Genomic DNA, 20499 nt, shown 5'->3' with positions numbered 1-20499 from the left:
ACTCTTTGTTGCAAGAGCACACGATATGAAAAGGCCAAAATCACAATCAATTTCGACGGACAAATTTGATGACTCGGAAGCTGATATTGTTGATGAGTCTGCTAAAGGTATATCCTCGTTAATCCTTGTTCAGGTAATTACAAAGTTGTTCACTTTCGTATTGAATCAAGCCTTGATTAGGTTCGTTTCTCCAGACATTTTTGGATTAATTTTTTATTTGGAATTTCTTCAATCGTCGACTTTATTCATTAGTAGAGAGTCTGTCCGTCTAGCTGTACAAAGAATCACCCATGATCAAACCAAAACACAAACTTTACAAAAGGTGATGAATTTTGGTTTCCTACCATTGGTCATAGCAATTCCTGTCACCTTGCTCATTGGATACTACCAAGGATTTAAATCTGTTAATTTCCAAGAATATCTTTTGCTTCTTCCGTTTCACAAGTTTTCCATAGGGATCCTTATCTTACTGACAATTCTTGAATTGGCCATTGAACCCATTTATTGCGTGTATCAATACGAGTTGGAGTTTGGAAAAAGATCAAAGTTTGAGGGAGTTGCCTTAACCACAAAATGTATCACCACATTTGGAGCAATTTATCTAGCACGTCAATACTATACTGGAATGGAATTTGGTGGATCTGCCATTTTGTCCTTCATGGTTGGTCAACTTGCCTATTCAGCAGTATTGTTCATCTCCTATGGTATTTCCTTCTCGAAGTTCAACAAGAGGAAAAACACTCACATAAGGTACGGCATCATCAGCAGTAATGGAGCCCCTAAATTTGATCCTAGTGTCTTGTCGATCTTGAAAAGTCTATTTGTACAACTGATCTTTAAGCAGGTGTTGACTGAAGGGGACAAGTTATTGATCAGCTATTTATGTACAATCGAGGAGCAGGGCGTTTATGCAGTGATTGTCAATTATGGCTCAATTATCGCAAGGTTGTTATTCCAGCCATTGGAGGAGTCGACTCGGTTGTTATTGGCCAAGATTGTGAACAGTACTGAAATTCCCAAAGGTGAATCATTGGCGCAGTCTTTCACTTATATCAAAATGATAAGCTTGTTTTATTTCAACTTGTGTTTATTCATTATATTTGCCGGGGTAACAAATGGCTCCTTCTTACTTCAAGTGATGATTGGGACTCAAAACAAATGGGCACTGTCCAATATATTTCATTTTTTTACCATATATGTTGCCTATATACCCTTTTTGGCGTTCAATGGTGTTTTTGAAGCATTCTTTACGGTAATTGTTCAGCCAAATGAGATTCAAAAGTATTCCAAGTTTATGACATTTATTACGGTAATTGTCTTGGTGGTGCTGTATATTCTTATCTCGGTCTTGGAGCTAAGATTAGCTGGGTTGATACTAGCCAATATAATCAACATGGCTATGAGAATTGGGTACTGCTACCGCTCGATAAATAAGTACTATGGTACAAGAATTAGCTTGCTTACGTGCTTACGTTATACCTCAGGATCTATTGCATGCACAGTTGTTTCGTGGGTTGTACAGTACATGTTTGTTTTCAGGCTGGAGTCTTTTGTAACAAAAACGTGGTCTGAGTTGTTTAAGAGTGCAGTTTTCTCTGCAATTCTTCTAGCAAACCTTATGATCTTAGAAAGGCAAAACATTCAAAACTCGATAAAGAGAATATTCAAAATCAAGGATGAATAGATGTGTATAGTGTTGTAGAAAAAAAAAAAAAATTAGAGTTGTCACACTAAGTCACAGAAACATTGTCAACTAACCAACGTCGTGCCATCCAGTACCGCCTCCGTCACGGATAGCATTACTGTGCTGAATTGCTTCCCTCCAGTGGTGGTGCTATTAATTACCTGGGTAAGACGTGCTGATTCCTCAAGCAGTACTGTACCCAAACCGCGAGGATCGAACTGGACACTACGAAAGCAAAATGTTATACAACGCCGAGTGCGCAACAAGTGCACTTCCGCCAAAGGCCATCACAGCCAAATATTTTCAATTTTCGTGGCCACGGGACTCTGACGAAAGTGAAAACTCAAAAAGCTCTATTTGACTCTATATGTCAATTTAGTGATGTCTATGTGTTCCACATCTCCCGGGAAATCGAGATTTAGTCTTAATTTCCCCAAAAAAATGCGTGTGCGCGAATTTTGTGCTCATCTTTGACTCTAAAAAGATTCCACAATTTTGTAACAAAATTGACTAAAAACAACCAAACTCATCTCATCAAAATGTCTATTGTTGAACTACTGCAAGAGGTAGACAAGTTAGCAAAAGTAATCATTCAAAAGAATCAAGAACTAGATACTTTAAAGAGAGGCTACAATGAGAGATTACGAGTAATCAACAACTTTATTGCCAAAGTGCACCCTGATCAAGTTGATGAGAGAATCACTTCGGAAGCATTTACACAAGAGATAAGTAAAGAGATAAATTGCCCCAACTGCAATCACACAGTATATAATAACGACCAAGAGGAGTTTATTCTAATACCAAAGAAGCAAATAGAGTATTTACCATTAGAGGGGGATACTGCCACCTCGGAAAAGAAGGACCGTCCTCCTCCACAGAAGAAATTCAATCAAAATTCAAAGAGGAAAGCACACATTACGTGCTCGTTTTGTAAAGAACAGGGCCATACAAGAGCAAACTGCAAGAAACGGCTAGGGTTGATAAACTGATGTATTAAAAAAAAAAAAAAAAGTTGAAGAAACGTTTCATTAAGTAGACATTATAAACATTCATTTCGTTGCTTGTACCATAGCCTCTGCTTTTGAGTTAGTATTAATCTAGATTCCTTAATTCAAATAAAACATACCTCTTCTTGATGCATCTTGTAGTAATGTACAGTCAACTGAGTTGGGGTTCATATGAACATATCGCACAGTGGAGCCTCTGATGAATAAATTTTTAACGGCATCTAGGTAAGGATATTTGTCACAGTTCGTGCAAGTTATATCATCCAACTTTAAGTTCAAGTATTGGTCGACCGATTTCAAAATGCCCTTTATTTCCATATCATTTTTCAACTCAACTGTCACCTCTTGGTCCACCAAGGTCTTGAAAAAACTGAAAAACAACATTTGACTTGGGATTGATGTTTGCTGATAAGTTTTTCTTTGCAATTTTCATTTCTATTTTTTTTTTTTTCTTTGTTCAATTTTCATTTTTTTTTCCCATAAATCTATACAGTGTACAAACTATTCTTTGAATACCAATTGAGGTTCTACGCAAGTGTCACAAGGTTTGTCCGGCAAAGGTGTAATATCAGAATAACCCTCACTATAGAGGAAGTAGTCATCTGAAAAACTCGAGGAACTTAAATGTGTGAAATCATCCCCAGGTAAGCATAGAAATGGGTCAAGTTGGATTTGCTTGTCAACTGTGTTGAAGAATGTTGTGTTTTCAATGTTCTCCCACGAGTTAGAAGCGGGCCTATCGGAAAATGCAATGGAGTCGATAGCTTGTAGGATCCCATCAGAGTATGGAACTGTATTTTCTTGATGGCATCGAAGGAAGCTTTGACTCAATGGGGAGGGCACGTATTGCGACATGTTCAAATAGCTATCTAAGTTGTTGATTTTCTGCAATGGCTGCGGTTGTTTGACGTCAGCGTTTGGGCATGTTGATCTTCCTCTTATTGTAAGTGGAGGAGTATTTGCAATAGCCACAACTGCGAAAGTATTTTCCTCTTTCAATTCACCTAAAAGCTGGACCTGGATAATAACTTGATTTCTCGGGCGTTGTTTTCCGTTGGACGTGGTGAACTGTATTCTTTCGTACTTTGCTACCGTCACAAACGGTTCTCCCTTTTTGTAACCATGTAGAATAGAATCTTGACTTTTGATGGGTATACGATTATATTTAATAGCAAACATCCACTTTGACTTTTCTAGCTTTTCCCTATTCCTAACGTGAAAGGTTTGTTTGATTGCAGAATGACTTGGTAAAGTTCCAGGAATTGAGTAAATTATGGATGGGATAACTCCAAAGGTTCTTTTTGCCGTGTGCTGCACTAGAACTGCCTCACTGTTGTCCCGGACGTTCCTACCGACTATCCTGATTGCAAATCTTTTGATGTCGTGAACTTCTCCCATTGTGGTCAAATAAAAACCATTTTCCTGAAGTAACGCAACACTTGGATTGTGTTCCCCAAACAGAAATGTGGCCACCAAGGAAAAGTAGTTACGTTTATACCCAAACCAATTATCTTCCTTTAATTCAAAGCCTCTATCGATTCGTGCTTGTATCGTTGGATTTACTTTCGAGTTTGTGGATTTGACAAACACTGGTGAAACTTCAATTGTATCGCTAAATGGTGGACCAACTTTGAATTGCAAAGTAGACCTAGGTGCTAGCTTAGATGAAGTATTACTCAAAGGACTAGGATCTGAATAGATCATCTCAGTAGATATTTTGTTGTGTAATGTGCTCATCCTTGGAGGTGTGTTGCAAAAGAGATGAAAGATTTGCAACACAAATTTACTACACCAATAAAGAGATACGCATATACCCTTTGCATTTAATTTTAATCTTGGTTTACAGTGTCAGATCCCCTATAGCCATTGCAATGTACTATATTGCATCAAAGACTGGAGGAGGTCCGAAATCCACACTATGCTGGTTTTCCATACTTTGTTTGAACGCATTTGGTAGCTCGCTCCATCTCATCGTACTTTGAGACCTCAAATTTTTTTTTTTCCCTCTTTCCCTCATCACATCAAACACCTTCTTCACTAAACAAACATGGGTAAAAAGGCCATTGATGCTCGTATACCTTCATTGATACGTAATGGTGTCCAAGAGAAACAAAGATCTTTTTTTGTCATTGTTGGTGACAAGGCAAAGAACCAGCTACCCAACTTGCACTATTTGATGATGAGTGCCGATCTCAAGATGAACAAGTCTGTTTTATGGGCTTATAAGAAGAAATTATTGGGATTTACATCACATAGGCAAAAGAGAGAAGCGAAGATCAAGAAAGATATTAAACGAGGCATCAGAGAAGTCAATGATCAGGATCCATTTGAAGCGTTCATTTCGAACCAACATATCAGATATGTCTATTATAAAGAGACTGACAAGATATTGGGTAACACGTATGGAATGTGTATTCTACAAGATTTTGAGGCCATGACTCCCAACTTGTTAGCAAGGACAATTGAGACTGTTGAAGGTGGTGGGTTAGTGGTAATATTATTGAAGAACATGACCTCTTTGAAACAGCTTTATACTATGAGTATGGATATACACTCGAGGTACCGAACCGAAGCTCATGATGATGTGGTAGCCAGATTCAATGAAAGGTTCTTGTTGTCTTTAGGATCGTGTGAAAATTGTCTAGTTGTGGACGATGAGTTGAACGTTTTACCTATCTCAGGAGGCAAACATGTGAAACCATTACCACCCAAAGACGATGATGAGCTAACTCCAAAGCAGATGGAACTCAAAGAATTAAAGGAAAGCTTGGCAGATGTCCAGCCAGCTGGAAGTCTTGTAAATCTATCCAAGACAATAAATCAAGCTCAAGCTATCCTCACGTTCATTGATGTTATTGTGGAGAAAACATTGAGAAGTACTGTGACATTGACTGCAGGAAGAGGTCGTGGTAAGTCAGCTGCATTGGGTATTGCCATCGCAGCAGCAGTATCACAGGGATATTCAAATATCTTTGTCACCTCACCCTCACCAGAGAATTTGAAAACCTTGTTTGAATTTGTGTTTAAAGGATTTGATGCATTAGGTTATACAGAGCACTTGGATTATGATATTATACAATCGACCAATCCTTCGTTCAACAAAGCCATTGTTAGGGTAGACATTAAAAGAGAACATAGACAGACTATTCAGTATATCTCCCCAACTGATAACCACGTATTAGGACAGGCTGAGTTATTGATTATAGATGAAGCTGCAGCTATACCGTTACCGGTTGTCAAAAAATTGATGGGTCCATATTTGGTGTTTATGGCTTCAACAATCAATGGGTATGAAGGTACTGGTAGATCCTTATCTTTGAAATTGATTCAACAGTTGCGTAATGAACAGCAAATGAGAAATGCACCTGCAGGCACTGAAATTGTGTCAAGAGATAAGAAGCTGACCGATGTTGGCGGATCCTTGACCAGAAATTTGAAGGAAGTTGTTTTAGATGAACCTATTAGATATGCTCCTGGTGATCCAGTGGAGAAATGGTTGAACAAGTTGTTGTGCCTTGATGTTTCATTATCCAAGAATGCGAAATTTGCCACAAAGGGAACCCCACATCCATCTCAATGTAATTTGTTTTACGTCAACAGAGATACCTTGTTTTCATACCATCCAGTATCGGAAGCATTTTTGCAGAAAATGATGGCATTGTATGTGGCATCCCATTACAAAAACTCACCTAATGATTTACAATTAATGTCTGATGCCCCTGCTCATCAGTTGTTTGTTTTGTTACCTCCTATTGACGAAGGTGACAATAAGATACCTGATCCATTATGTGTTGTTCAATTAGCATTAGAAGGTGAAATTTCAAAGGAGAGTGTGAGGAAATCATTAAGTAGGGGTCAAAGAGCTGGTGGTGATTTAATTCCATGGTTGATTTCCCAACAGTTTCAGGATGAAGAGTTTGCTTCTTTGTCTGGGGCTAGGGTGGTTAGAATTGCCACAAATCCAGAGTATTCCGGTATGGGATATGGCTCAAGAGCTATGGAATTATTGCAAGATTATTATTCTGGAAAATTTACTGACATTAGTGAATCTTCGACTTTAAATGACACTACTTTGACTCGTGTCACTGATAAAGAGTTAGCCAATGGGTCATTGAAGGATGAAATTAAATTAAGAGAAGCATCATCGTTGCCACCATTGTTGTTGAAACTCTCGGAAAAGGCACCTTATTATTTAGATTACCTTGGTGTCTCCTATGGCTTCACTCCTCAGTTGCATAAATTTTGGAAAAAGGCAGGCTTTACTCCAGTTTACCTAAGACAAACAGCCAATGAATTGACAGGTGAACATACGGCAGTTGTATTGAATGTCTTGCCCGAAAGGGAGAACAAATGGTTGCATGAGTTTTCAAAAGATTTCCACAAACGCTTCTTGCAATTATTGTCGTATGAGTTTAAGAAGTTCCAAGCATCTCAAGCTTTGGGTATCATCGAAGCTGCAGAGCAAGGTGAGGGAGAACATAGCACAAAATTGTTGACCAAAGAAAGACTCGACGATTTGTTGTCTCCATTTGATTTGAAAAGATTGGATTCATATGCCAATAACTTATTAGACTATCATGTAATTGTTGACATGTTGCCACTCATTGCACAGTTGTATTTTTCAAAGAAAACAGGAAACCAAGTTAGTTTGTCTTCGGTACAGTCTGCTATCTTGTTGGCGATTGGTTTACAGCACAAAAATATCGATCAAATAGCCAGTGAGCTTAATCTAGCTCCCAACCAAGCAATGGCAATGTTTGCCAAGATTGTCAGAAAGTTTTCTACATATTTTAGAAACGTTTTGACGAGGGCCATTGAAGAGCAATTGCCAGAGTTAGAGGATGAACAAGTTAAAGAAATGGAAGGGGAAGTTGAAAAGGAAGTGGATTATAACCAAATTGAACAAAACTTGCATGAAGATTTAGAAGAAGCTGGTGATGAAGCAATATCAGAGATGAGAGAGAAGCAAAGGGAATTGATAAACGCATTAAATTTGGAGAAATATGCAATAGCTGATGATGGAGAATGGGATGAAAAGTCAATGTCCAAAGCAGCAAAAGGCAAGTCGAATGGAACTGGTGTTGTTGCTGTTAAGAAAGGAAAAAGGAAATCAGGAGAGAATGCAAGTGACATTTACGAACAAGAGATGAAGGCAATCAAAAAGAACAAAAAGGGAAAGAAATAGAATATTGTATCTATAAGTTATCTATTATTATATCAAGTGATTTGTTAACCAACTCCAGTAAACTCGAATCTGGATCGTTTCTGATATCGTAAATGTTGAATTTCTCTAAAACCTCTGGTTTTAATTTGTCATCCACATTCTCCCCTACGAATAAATACTTGTGTGAATTTACAAAAGCTGGCCACACAATTTTTTCAAAATAATCTGGCGGATCAACCCAAAATCCTTCAACTGTAGTGTAACCGCCTCTTGATTCTCGCCTTTTTTTCAATGTACTCAATGACGCATGAAAAAGAAGCTCTATGTCAAATAGCTTGATCAAGTCTGGGTTGTGGAATAACATAAATCCATCAATAAAAACCAATTTCTTTCCTTCAAACTTATCCCGGTGTTGATTAATTGCATCGATCACCGTATTCTCTTCAGTTGGATCCAATTTCAAGTTCAAGTCATTTGATTGGATTGAGTTGATGGGAATTTGCTCCTTCCCCAGTTTCAAATTCAAAAGATAGGCAGTAAACTTGTCAAAATCTATAGCTTCTGCACAATCCCAGTTTTGGTATCCGGTTGCTTTATCAATTGGTATTTGCGAATCGGTGAGATAAAAATCGTCCAAATGGATTAGCGTAGCATCTGAAAGAAGACCTTTCAAAGTTTGCGCAACTGTGGTTTTCCCGCTTGATGAAGGTCCCCCAAAGGCGATAAGCACAACCTTGTCATTTTGCTTAGTCATAAAATTTAAGTTGCAATCTCAGCCTGCACCCATATGGTGATTCACTTTTTTAGACTTTTTTTTTCTTTTCTCTTTCTCACTCTACAATGTTTCACGTGAGTGATCTTTTACCAGATACCAGTGTTACTTCCTTTATTGTTGAGTATCAGAAAACGTTTCAATTATTGATTTATAATCATTGCCGCCACATGTAAATGAGTGATTACCCCTTTGCTCGAGGGCGCAATAAGGGAGAAAACGTTTACCTGAGAAAGTGGAGAGGACTACATACAGTTGTCGAGTTGCGCTGTTGTACATAGTTGCCTCTCAAGCAAGCAATAAGTAATGTGTGCTCAGATCCAGCAGAGTGAAATCAGCTGTTTTACAGCAAAGTAGTTGTGTCTCAAAATATGTCAAACATTGAATTTGTAAGCACCACTAAAACCGAAATACTGTAAGCTCGTAAATTTACACTCAATACCTTTCTGTTGGCTTTCCATCACATATATTTTACTCATCCAGTCCCTAGAACGAAAACAGAGTGATCTTCAAAAGGTACTTCAAAACTCCTAACCGTTTAAGGAAATTAATTTTCTACAATGGATTGCATATCTTCTTTTGTGTATTCTTTGTTTTTTTGCTGCAAGTTTTTGTGTACTTCCTAACTTGCATTAACACATATTGCATAAAGTCTAGACTTTGAACAGACCATAATTACAACAATTTTGGCTGATTCAACGGCTCATTGCGGTAATGGAGGTGGTAACTTGTCTATACGTTGAATAGTGTTGGCCAAAGGGGCTTTGAATAGATAGCACGTTTTGTAGTACTAGCAACTGTACCTTAAATGGCAAAATTGTTGAGGGTCAATCTAAAAAATTTGAAGGCTTCTTAAACATGCACCTACACAGAGGTCACTCACACGTTTCGACACCAAAACTTGCTCCCAATTTCTGCATGAACTTTAATCAGGTCCTAAAATTGCTCTACAACCATCACTATTGTTGTAATCATAATTGGCATATGATAGCGAGCTTAAAGTTAAACAACAATACAAAAGCTTCTTGATTGTAGCCAGTTGAAGCATGGTTTCAAAAAAAAAAATACGTTCCTGAACATGAGAAAAACTCTATGTAAATGCATGCTTAGCGCCAAAAATAGAAAAATGAAAGAGTTAAGTAAAAGAAGGACAAAAAGGGTGTTGTTGTTCTTCGATGCTTCTTAAAGAAAAAAAAAAAAAAATTTCCCTTTTTCGCAGCCTTTTGTTTTTTTGCCAAAAAAAAAACTTTCCCGATTAGGAAATCTTATCAAAATTTATATTTCATTGATAATATTGTTGAACTTCAACACACAGACAACTACGGCCTATAACATGCCTTTTTGAGTACGCAATGATGGAAAATCACTATCTCCGGATCTGAACAACAAAAACAATACCAACAGTACAACTCTCCTTTCAAAGTTTACACAAACTAACGAGAAATCAGAAAAGTCTCAACTAATTAAATACAAAACAGTAGCCATATTCTTTTACAAATTGTAATAATTTGAAACTTGGTTAAACATTTTCTCTTACATCCTTTCATCAATCACCTTCATCTTGTCAAGTGTTTATGATCCATAGCACGCAATCCTTCGTTTTATAGACATAGTGCTCACCCATCACAACTCGCATTAACAATCATTATTCAAGTGCCATAGCTGCATTACTGTATTTCGACAATTGCAAAGTTTCCAAGGTGTTATCGATCGTTAATCTAATGAGTGCTACTCCAGAGTTGGGTCGGCGTTCAGCATCAGCGTCAGCGTCAGCAGCAGCATCGACCACAACAAAACCTACCACCACCACAACAACAACAGTACCGAATCAACCAAAGACATTCTCTAATTACACCACCCCTTCGCCCACAGACGAGGAGATCATTCATAAACCACAACGAGAGAAATTATCTCCCACAAATGCCGATTTATTGTCAACTTTAAAGGATTTCACAGTCGACAAAGCAAAGTATAAGCATTATGGACATCTGTCACTGATGAATGCCCAAACTTTGGAGAAAATTGTACATATGAAAACCCCAGAGCAAGAAGGTGGAGCAACCCAAAGCGCCGATAAACCTAAGGTAGAGGAAGAAATGGCTCGTGTTTTAGCTGGTTTGCCAAATACCATTGAGCAAAAATCATCACTACCACACAATACCGACATCTTGAGTGAATTGATCCAGCTACAAATAGAACAAGAAAGGACAAAACAAAGTGTTCTAAAGAAGGAAATTGGGGATACAGCTTTACAGTTGTTTGCCATTGCTAAGGAGTTGAATGTGAATGCCGATCTCATCCCCTTTTTATTTGCATCTGATTCCATATCAGCTCAAGGCTTGAACAACCAGATCGAGAAGTTGAAGCAGGATCCAAAAGGAATGATCAATGACCTTGCTGAAAACTCAAGATTGTCTGAATCTGAATTGTCAAGGTTCAAAAGAAAACACTCAGATACTCAACTACCATCATTCTCAGAAACAGCACAAAGCATAATTGGCTCAAATATTGTTTCTCCACTGAGATCACCAAACAAAACTCCAGCATTGGCACATAGAAGGGTTGTCTCGGACAGTAGTGACTCCACCACCAAAGGATCTTCACCTGCTAATTCAGGTTTCTTGCCACTTCTGTTTATTGTCAACTCAAAAGAATCAGAACAGCCTCCCGAGCAACAGCTGGCCCCACAAGGACCACAACATTCTCATACATCATCTGGTGCTACTCAAAGTCTGCTGCAACAACACCTGCCATCCATTCAACCATCACCCCCACCTACAACTTACCCAAGTAGCCACTATACTACACCTCAACACATTCCTCAGCCACCACCACCAGCCGCAGCATTACAGGTACAAAATCTACCACTACCTCCTGCAACTGGTCAAGTCCACACTCAACCTACATCAAGTAAAGATATGTCCAATCTGGGATCTCCTCATTTGCCAAAGTACCCAATAATACATCCACATGCTTATCCACACGGTGGCCCCAACTACATTCCTCCACAATATCCTTACTACGTAACTACATCTCCAACAACTTACAATCATCATGCATACACAAACGCTAGTGCTGTTGGGTCACCTCCACAATTACAACCACCACCACAGCAGCTTCAACCTTCACTTCAAGATTCATCACCACTTCACCAACACCATCACTCTCCTTCTGGTCGAACTTCACCACGCCCTATACAAAAGCCTCATCATCATTCGACTGCTAAACACCCTGTTCCTACTCACCAATTTGAATCTACGGATTCTAAAAAGATTGTTTTTAAGTCAGTGGAGGATGATGCGCCAGCTTCAAAGAGGCAAAAGAATTCCAAACAGGCTGGAAGTATTAATTTCATGATCACAACTCCAAAGAATCCTCCTGCTAGAAAGTACAATAACCCGCACAAGGAGAAGTAGTATAGGAGGGATTTTGAAACCCGTGGCCGGTTTCGGTTTTAATTCATACCCTTTTTCAGATTTCAACGTTTTAATTCAGTTCTATCTATGTCAAGTTGAGCCTCAGCAGCTCAATAGAATATTCAATGACATCATATAAGATATTTTTCTCTAGGAAATATATAATACCATTCAAGATTAGCATTGATCTCTCTCAATAACGGTACAGTATACATTACCCTCAGCTTTCAAATGGAAGAAGACAATAACATTGCTCCACACTCCATCAGCATCGTTCCTTTGAGGCGATATGGTCTGGTTTGTCGAATTTAAACAGCGAGAATTACTCCATGTAGAATTTGATGGCGGACTTTATTTCGGACTTTCGGAGCGGCATTATACTGCTTTTACAAACCACGAGATCAGAACCATAAATCTAGATCTCACTTCCCCCGATAAATATCCCGCAAGTTGCATTCTCTGCTTGCTTAGTACACTACCTACCTGCTACCCTCATAGTATTGCGTGACTTTTTTCGATACATGTAACCATGACCACTTTAGAAAGTGCTTTCCTCAATGGAGTTTAACCACGTTTACTAATTGGGTAATAATTCCGTGTGCGCGCATTTGACTGTCAATAGTTTAGACATTTTAAACGTTTGTGTAATTGTGATGTACGTTAAAAAATAAAAAAAAAAAATGAAAAAAAGAAATGCCTCATTACTTTTGAAAGCCACACGATATATAAATAGGCTTAAACATCCATTCAACAAGGATATCCAAAAAGGCATTTACGCAGCTATAGACTTAGCATCGTTGTTCATTCCACTGGTCACTTGACTTTTTTTACATGTCTCCACTCATTAAATTATGGACGACCAAGAGAAGATACATAAAGATGATTTGGATTTAGATTTATCCCATGCCGTTCAACTGAAACTGGCCTACCCTTACACCATCTTCCACAAATTTGAGAAATTTCAACTTGTTATCATTTTAAGTCTTGTTGGGTTTTGGAGTACCGTTAGTTCACCGATTTACTTTCCTGCTTTACCTACATTAACCTCGTATTTCCATACCACGGAAGACATTATGAACATTTCAGTTGTATGCTACCTTTTACTCCAAGGGATCACTCCAACGATATCGTCAAATCTAGCTGATACTTTTGGAAGACGACCTGTTATTTTAGCAAGCATTTTGATCTTCATTGCCGCATGTATTGCGCTTTCACAAACAAATGTTTATTGGTTATTGGCGGTGCTAAGATGCATTCAAGCGGCTGGAATTGCCCCGGTTATTGCTATAAGCTCTGGTGTGTCTGGTGATGTTTGTACTCCCGAGAATCGTGGAGGTATGGTTGGTACGGTATCAGGATTGCAGCTATTGGGTAATGGTCTTGGAGGTTTGATTGGTGCTGCATTGATTAGCGGGTTTCACACATGGAGATCGATTTTTGTATTTTTAGCAATTGGGGGAGGTGTAACTTTTGTATTGGCCTTTTTCATTCTTGCAGAAACTTCAAGACGCATTGTGGGAAATGGAACAATTATGCCCAAAAATCTTATTCATAAATCAATGACCATCTATTTACCTTCATTTCAAAAGAAAATGACTAATGATTATATGACCATTGCTAGTAAAAAGCCATTTGATATTCTTGGACCATTTCGCATATTCATTCAAAAGGAAATATTCTTGACGTTACTACCTTCAGGTTTACATTTTGCTGCATGGACAATGGTATTAACTTCACTATCAACAGAGCTAGAATCATCAAAGTACAATTATGGTGTTATGCATGTGGGTCTCATTTATCTACCTCAAGGTATTGCTTGTCTTCTTGGTTCCATGTTTATTGGTAAATTTATGAATTGGTATTACAGGAAGCGCAAGACTGCTTATGATAAACAAGTGGAAGATTTACCACTTGATCAACGACCCCCATTCAATCAAGTTGCAACTAGATTAACTTTGTGCGTAGCTCCTGCTGTGTTGATGATTGTTGGGTTGATTATATTTGGATGGTGCATTCAATATAACAGACATATTATCTCAATTATCATATCCACCATATTAATTGCATTTTCGTCATCAGTGTTTATTTCAATTTGTACTACGTTACTAGTGGATTTACACCCAGGCCAAGGCAGCGCATCTACTAGTTGCTTGAACTTGATGAGATGTTGGTTAGCTGCTTTGGGAGTAGGCGTCTTGGACAAGATGCTTGATGCAATGGATTTAGGAGGTACCTACACTTTAATTGCTGGTCTCTGTCTATTGTGTGATTTATGCTTGATATATGTTCTTCACTCAGCCAGTAAAAGAATTAAACAAAACCATTCAACAGAATAGATATAGAATATAGAAAATTATGACGTCACTAATGCACTTTCAATATACTTCACTCTTTTATTACCTGATGTGGATTCACAATATTCACCAATATCTATTCATTGAACCATAAACTAAACAAAGAGGAATTGAAAGATGCAATGCAAAAAAAAAAAAAAGAAAGAAAAAAATTAGATCTATAAATTACGTTTATTGAGAGGCACATTGAACACCTGGGCCATGACCTTGTCCATCTTCGTCATCTGAATCATACGAGCCTCTAGTTCTTTGTTGATGTTTAGCAGGATCAAATGATACCATATCACATTCATCAACTTCAGCACCATTTGGAATTTGAACTTGCTTTCTTGGTGGCAAGATAGAAGCCAACTCCTTAAGTTTATCTTCATCAGCAAAGTGGTTTTGTGGGAATTGAACTGAAAACTTGATAATCAAATTACCATGACCACCATGTCTATAGATTGGCATACCTTGACCCTCTACAGTCTTCAATTCACCAGGAGCAATAATCTCACCAGGGTTGACATTGATTTTGATCCAGTCACCAGAAATATGTTTAAAAGCTATTTCCCCACCGGCCAAAGCAGTCAATAAATCAACTTCATATTCTCTGTACAAATCATTACCCTTTCTTTCGTATTCTGAGTTTGGTCTTTGATCAACAACGAACACGACGTCACCTGGAGTAATACCTGGTTCTTGGTCACCTTCACCACTAAAGACAATTCTTTGACCATCTTTCATACCAGGATCAATGTGTACTTGCAAAATCTTTCTTTCAGTTTCAGTCTTCTTACCTTTACATTTGGTACATCTATCTTTTGGATCACACAAGTCACCAGTACCTTGACACTTGTCACATACAGTTTGGAATCTTTGAATCATAGGTCCCATTTGCCTAGTAACAAACATCATACCAGAACCATGACAATTTGTACATTCTTTGACTTTTCCCTCCGCACCACCCCTACCATCACACCCCTTACACAATACAGTTTTGTTCAAGGCCAACTTTGTGGTCTTACCCTTGTACAAATCTTCCAAAGTACATCCAATACTATGCTTGATGTCTTTACCTCTACTTGGTCTTTGTGGCCCTCCACCAAATCCACCACCGAAACCGCCACCAAAGAATTGGGAGAAAATATCGTCGGCATTCATACCTGCACCACCTTGACCAGACAAACCTTCTTCACCATATTGATCGTAAATGTCTCTCTTTTGCTCGTCAGATAATATTTCATAAGCGTGGGAAATTTCTTTAAATTTTTCAACAGCTTCTGGGGTAGAGTTTTTATCTGGATGGTATTTCAAAGCTGCTTTTCTGTAAGCCTTCTTTAATTCAGTATCACTGGCAGTGGGTGATACACCTAAAGTATCGTAAAATTTGGTATCCTTGACCATCTTGTGTTAAATGTGTATGTGTGGGATGTATATGTGGCTGTAAAAAATAAAAAATAAAAAATTGATCTAATGCTGATATATTCTAGTTGAATGTAGTTAAACCAATAGAGGGGATAGTTCTGGTCTTGCTATCTGATTGGAATCTAGTAACAGTATATGGGAGACTACTGTAAATATAGGTTTTGGTCTAGGAAAGATTAGTAAAAGAAAGAGATTTATCTTAATAAAAAAAAAAAAAGAAATGAAAAAAAAAGCTCTTCATATAAAATTTTCACTCTATCACATTACGTAATGTGAGACTTTTTGTATTACGTAATGCAAAATAACAAACATCAAAGTACTTAATCAAACCAAAAGAAAAAGAAACTTCTAGAAAGAAAAGGGGACATCCAGAGATTACACGAAGTGCTACCAAAAGAGGAGCTACCAATACAAAAGCTACCAAAATCAAAATGTACTTTACTATCAGTTTATACACTGTCTCCCAGCAACTTACACTTTACTGTCAGTTTATACGCTTCTCCCAGCAACTTGGTCTCGTCTCAAACCAGTAGACTAACCAGCGTGTTCCACGATTGAACTGGTCAAGACACCATTTTTCACGGTAGACACAATTTGTTCTGGGACAGCCAACTCTTTGAAATCATTGTTTGCTTCAGGTACATTCACATTTAATGCAGTAGTTTTACTAGTGTAGATTTGACAGTCATTGTCAATACTTTCTGTAGACAAGTAGATAGATCCCTCATCAGATTGGTCAATGCTAATCATTGGAACCAAACCCATCACTTGTAATCCATACTTGTGGGACTTGATTATCTCCACACCTGAAATCAACGAATCAATAACAACACCAACTTTTTTAGTTTCGGAAATGGTAACTGCGTTAGCCTTGCCCTTTAATTGAATAGTAACATCACTACAGTTTCCGATAAACACTGACTGAGAGTTTTCAGTCTCAATAACAATAGGTGTTTGTGCATCACTTTGAGTGAAATTCTGAATAATCCACTTACTACCATCAACCAATTCTTTCTTTGGTGCCTTTTTAGGAGCTGCTGCAACTGGTACAGCGTGTGTAGAATGACCTGCCAAATTTTTTGGCTTCTTAGGTGCAACTGGTGGTTGTTTTCTCAATTCGGGATTCTTGTGCGTCATCTCGGATTTATCCACTTTCTTCAAACCAGAAGTAACATTGGAACCTTGGTTCAACTGTGCGAAAACAGCATTCATACCACCTTCTGATGAACTTACAGCGTTAGATGAAGGAGCAGATGACTCTTCAAAAAATGAAGCTGGTGGTGGTGGAGGCGGAGCTGGAGGTCCAGAAGTTTTTCCTTGTGATATATCCTTAGAGCCAGCTTTGGTTGAAGAATTCAAAACTTCGACGGCTTGCGCAAATGGCTTACCATTAGGATTCCAAGCTGCGCCCTTGGTGTGATATTCCTTAACATAATTTCTTAATTCATCAAAAATCTGCGCGAGCTGGTTAACCCAGTCAACATTAACCTTGTCCTTATCTTTGAATTCTTTCAATACTCTGTCTGACCAGAATTTTGCACTGTCCTTGATATCAGAAACATATGAAACCGGAGTTTCAACTCCAATCCAGAAAAATACAGCGCCACTTTCACTTAAAGTATTCAAGTGATTAAAATAAGAAGACCTTCTATTGTCATCTTTCAAGTTGTTGATTTTTGAAATCTTTTCATTCATGGGCGCCAACACTTGACCTAAAAGTGGATCTGCCATGTCAGGCTTCTTTGACTCTGAGACAATTTCCAAAAACTTGGTTTGCTCCACAAACGCATCGGCAAATGCTTTGGAAGATTCACCAACAGCAGAGTCAATTTGGTTGGATGTATTGACAAAGGGAACGACAAATTCATGAATGAATTGTTCAAAAGCAAGAATCGATTTCTTCTTCTCTGGTGGAGTTTCTTTTCCTTGTATGGTACTACTTCCAGGCGAGACACTTGATGATGAAGACACACTGACCAATGTCTCATTTGCACCATTGCCACCCAGTGGTGCATGTGCCGACTTGGATGTCAGAGTTTCGGCGACATTCTTTTGTCTATTAGCTTCTTCTTGGAACACGGTAATATCCTCAAGTCGAGAAGTAGCAGCTTCCAATCTCTTGAGAATGGTCACAATATTATAGCCTTGAACGTTGAATTGACTCTCTTCTCCAGACATATTAAATCGTTTTGTAGAAATAGGAATTGAGTAAAACTGTGTCAAAGCTTGGAATTTTTTGGTTTTTTTGCGAGAAATTGCTGATTCGTCTGATCGGAAAAAATTTAACAACTAACAAAAGGTCAACTACGATCAAACACCCAGCTTCTCTACTTTCAATGCCATCAAAGTCAAAGACAGAAGCAGAACTGCTTCCGCCTCAAGAAGTTCATTATTTGAAAGACGTCGTTATAGGCTCAAACAAACCCGAACCTTTCTACAGTCATTATCAAACAGGCGTACCCATTGCCATAGATCTTGGAACATCGAACTGGAGAATAGGACTAACGAACAATGCGGAACCAAACAATGTATTTCCTGCAGTTATTTCACGACACAGGGATAGAAAACTTTCGAAAACTCTAACCATCATTGGAAACGATGTCTTGAGCGACTCAGCGTTAAAGTCAACAACAAAGACTCCCTATGATGGTCCATTGATTACAAATTGGGATTACATCGAATTTATGCTTGATTATTCTTTTGAACATTTGTCTGTTCAGAGTACCAATGGGAAAGTGAATAACCCCATCATCATGACTGAACCATTAACTTGTCCTTATAACCAACGAAAGACTATGTATGAACTACTATTTGAAGCCTATCAGGTACCGAAAATTTCGTTTGGTCTTGATTCTTTATTTTCTTATTATGCCAACTCAGATGGAAGGTCTACTGGATTGGTTATTGGCACTGGAAATGAACTGACATCGATAATTCCAGTACTTGATGGTAAAGGATTGATTTCTCAAGCTAAAAGGATTGATTGGGGTGGTGACCAATCGCAACTGTACTTGTCAAAACTTTTGAGTTTAAAGTATCCTTATTTTCCCAATAAGTTGAATGTTAATCACACTACAAACTTGTTTAAAGATTTCTGCTACGTCTCAGATGATTACCAAGATGAACTAAAACATATACTAGATATGGATGTGTTGGAGAAGAAGGATGTTTTAGTTCAAGTTCCAGTTGAGATAGCTGTTAATACCGAAAACAAAAAGAGTGAAGAAGAGTTGGCGAAACAGGCTGAGAAACGAAAGGAGCAAGGCAAACGTTTACAGAAGCAAGCTCAACAAAAACGGATCGAGAAACTTGCTCAGAAGCAAGAGGAATGGGATTACTACTCAAAATTTAAAGAGGATAATTCCAACTTATCAACATCAGAATTTGAAAGCTTAGTCGTGCGTGATGGGTTTGATGATCTTGATGACTTTAAAAAGTACATGGCTTCATTAGAGCGATCACTTAAAAGGGCAGCTCAGGCCGATGGAGAAGGTGGTGACGGAGACGATGAAGACGAATCAGTAGATCCAGCAAAAGCTTGGCCGTTGGTTGACATACCAGACGATCAATTAACACCAGACCAAATAAAAGAAAAGAGAAAACAAAAATTGCTCAAAGCTAATGCTGAAGCACGCGAGCGTAATAGAGAATTAAAGAGGCAAGAGCAAGAAGAACAATTACAACGTGAGGAAGAGGAACGTAAATGGAGGGAACGTGACTTGGATGATTGGTGTACCACAAAGAAAGTTGGATTAGCCGAACTTATCAGCAGAGTCAAAGATAGACAGAAGTTGCTTGAGTCTATGAAGGATAGGAAATCAGCAGCTGCACAACAACGTATGAAAAACATTGCCGATTTGGCAAATGATGAAACTGGATCCACTTCTGCAGCTTCTAGAAAGAGGCGTCGTAATGCCAATGCAACCATTGATAATGATCCTAATGATACATTTGGAACGAATGACGACGATTGGAACGCATATAGGGAAATCTCAAATCAAACCGTTGAAGAAGAGTTGGAGAAGCTCAACAAAGACATACTTGCAATTGAGGAACAACTCTTGAAATATGATCCTAATTTCCATCATGAAGATACCTTTGCTGTTGCCAACACGTTTGATTGGAGAAACCTGGTGCTTCACAAGTTTGTCCACGGTCCTAGACCAAACATCACCATTGAAATGCAAGCTGAGGGATTGTCTCCGGATGAAATTGTTAACCACCCCGAAATTATAAAGAAGAACCACCAGATTCATTTAAACGTTGAACGCATAAGAGTTCCGGAAATTTTGTTCCAACCAACACTTGGTGGTCTTGATCAAGCAGGGATCACCGAAATTTCAAGCGATTTGTTACGAAGACGTTTGGATGGGATTTTTCAACCTGGTGGCCAATCTTATCGTATGGCTAGTGATGTGTTTATCACAGGTGGATTGGCTTTACTTCCAGGTTTCGAAAATAGAGTTAAAAGGGAATTCACAGAGTTTTTGCCAGTGGGAACACCACTTAAGGTACGTACTGCCAAGGACCCATTGTTGGATGCATGGCACGGTATGTATAAATGGGCCAACTCTAATGATTCCAAACAAGCGTACGTTACGAAAGCTGAATTCGATGAGTATGGGCCAGAATATATAAAGGAACACGGATTGGGGAACGCTTGTATTCTATAGTGAAAAGAATAGATTTTTCGTA

General features: G+C 38.4%; 11 protein-coding genes across 11 annotated transcripts; 6 read left to right on the top strand and 5 right to left on the bottom strand. All coding sequences in view use genetic code 12, as the record gives it.

Annotated features, from left to right (window-relative positions):
• Positions 1-25: 25 nt before the first annotated feature.
• I9W82_002592 (glycolipid translocation protein) lies at positions 26-1684 on the top strand (the record flags this gene model as incomplete). Its single annotated transcript, XM_067691464.1, has 1 exon — positions 26-1684. One exon carries the CDS (start codon positions 26-28, stop codon positions 1682-1684), a length of 1659 nt encoding a protein of 552 aa, XP_067549827.1.
• A 539-nt stretch (positions 1685-2223) lies between these two features.
• On the top strand, positions 2224-2673 carry I9W82_002591 (uncharacterized protein; the record flags this gene model as incomplete). Its single annotated transcript, XM_067691463.1, has 1 exon — positions 2224-2673. The coding sequence occupies one exon, from the start codon at positions 2224-2226 to the stop codon at positions 2671-2673; it is 450 nt and encodes a 149-aa protein (XP_067549826.1).
• Positions 2674-2790: 117 nt separating this feature from the next.
• Positions 2791-3075, bottom strand: SNP3 (Sm-like protein; the record flags this gene model as incomplete). Its single annotated transcript, XM_067691462.1, has 1 exon — positions 2791-3075. One exon carries the CDS (start codon positions 3073-3075, stop codon positions 2791-2793), a length of 285 nt encoding a protein of 94 aa, XP_067549825.1.
• A 117-nt stretch (positions 3076-3192) lies between these two features.
• On the bottom strand, positions 3193-4395 carry I9W82_002589 (uncharacterized protein; the record flags this gene model as incomplete). The annotated part of the gene is made up of 1 exon (XM_067691460.1): positions 3193-4395. The coding sequence occupies one exon, from the start codon at positions 4393-4395 to the stop codon at positions 3193-3195; it is 1203 nt and encodes a 400-aa protein (XP_067549824.1).
• A 343-nt stretch (positions 4396-4738) lies between these two features.
• I9W82_002588 (ribosome biosynthesis protein) lies at positions 4739-7876 on the top strand (the record flags this gene model as incomplete). The annotated part of the gene is made up of 1 exon (XM_067691459.1): positions 4739-7876. The coding sequence occupies one exon, from the start codon at positions 4739-4741 to the stop codon at positions 7874-7876; it is 3138 nt and encodes a 1045-aa protein (XP_067549823.1).
• A 10-nt stretch (positions 7877-7886) lies between these two features.
• Positions 7887-8609, bottom strand: I9W82_002587 (ribosylnicotinamide kinase; the record flags this gene model as incomplete). The annotated part of the gene is made up of 1 exon (XM_067691458.1): positions 7887-8609. The coding sequence occupies one exon, from the start codon at positions 8607-8609 to the stop codon at positions 7887-7889; it is 723 nt and encodes a 240-aa protein (XP_067549822.1).
• Positions 8610-10348: 1739 nt separating this feature from the next.
• Positions 10349-12043, top strand: I9W82_002586 (uncharacterized protein; the record flags this gene model as incomplete). Its single annotated transcript, XM_067691457.1, has 1 exon — positions 10349-12043. One exon carries the CDS (start codon positions 10349-10351, stop codon positions 12041-12043), a length of 1695 nt encoding a protein of 564 aa, XP_067549821.1.
• Positions 12044-12894: 851 nt separating this feature from the next.
• On the top strand, positions 12895-14379 carry QDR1 (multidrug transporter; the record flags this gene model as incomplete). Its single annotated transcript, XM_067691456.1, has 1 exon — positions 12895-14379. The coding sequence occupies one exon, from the start codon at positions 12895-12897 to the stop codon at positions 14377-14379; it is 1485 nt and encodes a 494-aa protein (XP_067549820.1).
• Positions 14380-14568: 189 nt separating this feature from the next.
• YDJ1 (type I HSP40 co-chaperone) lies at positions 14569-15783 on the bottom strand (the record flags this gene model as incomplete). The annotated part of the gene is made up of 1 exon (XM_067691455.1): positions 14569-15783. The coding sequence occupies one exon, from the start codon at positions 15781-15783 to the stop codon at positions 14569-14571; it is 1215 nt and encodes a 404-aa protein (XP_067549819.1).
• A 555-nt stretch (positions 15784-16338) lies between these two features.
• On the bottom strand, positions 16339-17982 carry SRV2 (adenylate cyclase-binding protein; the record flags this gene model as incomplete). Its single annotated transcript, XM_067691454.1, has 1 exon — positions 16339-17982. One exon carries the CDS (start codon positions 17980-17982, stop codon positions 16339-16341), a length of 1644 nt encoding a protein of 547 aa, XP_067549818.1.
• Positions 17983-18140: 158 nt separating this feature from the next.
• Positions 18141-20477, top strand: I9W82_002582 (uncharacterized protein; the record flags this gene model as incomplete). The annotated part of the gene is made up of 1 exon (XM_067691453.1): positions 18141-20477. The coding sequence occupies one exon, from the start codon at positions 18141-18143 to the stop codon at positions 20475-20477; it is 2337 nt and encodes a 778-aa protein (XP_067549817.1).
• Positions 20478-20499: the final 22 nt, after the last annotated feature.

This window comes from Candida metapsilosis (assembly GCF_017655625.1).
Source record: "Candida metapsilosis strain BP57 chromosome Unknown scaffold2, whole genome shotgun sequence".
In the NCBI taxonomy this organism is placed as follows: Eukaryota; Fungi; Ascomycota; class Pichiomycetes; order Serinales; family Debaryomycetaceae; genus Lodderomyces; species Lodderomyces metapsilosis.
Note: the sequence above shows the minus strand (reverse complement) of the source record. Positions and strands in the feature narration are given on the sequence as shown.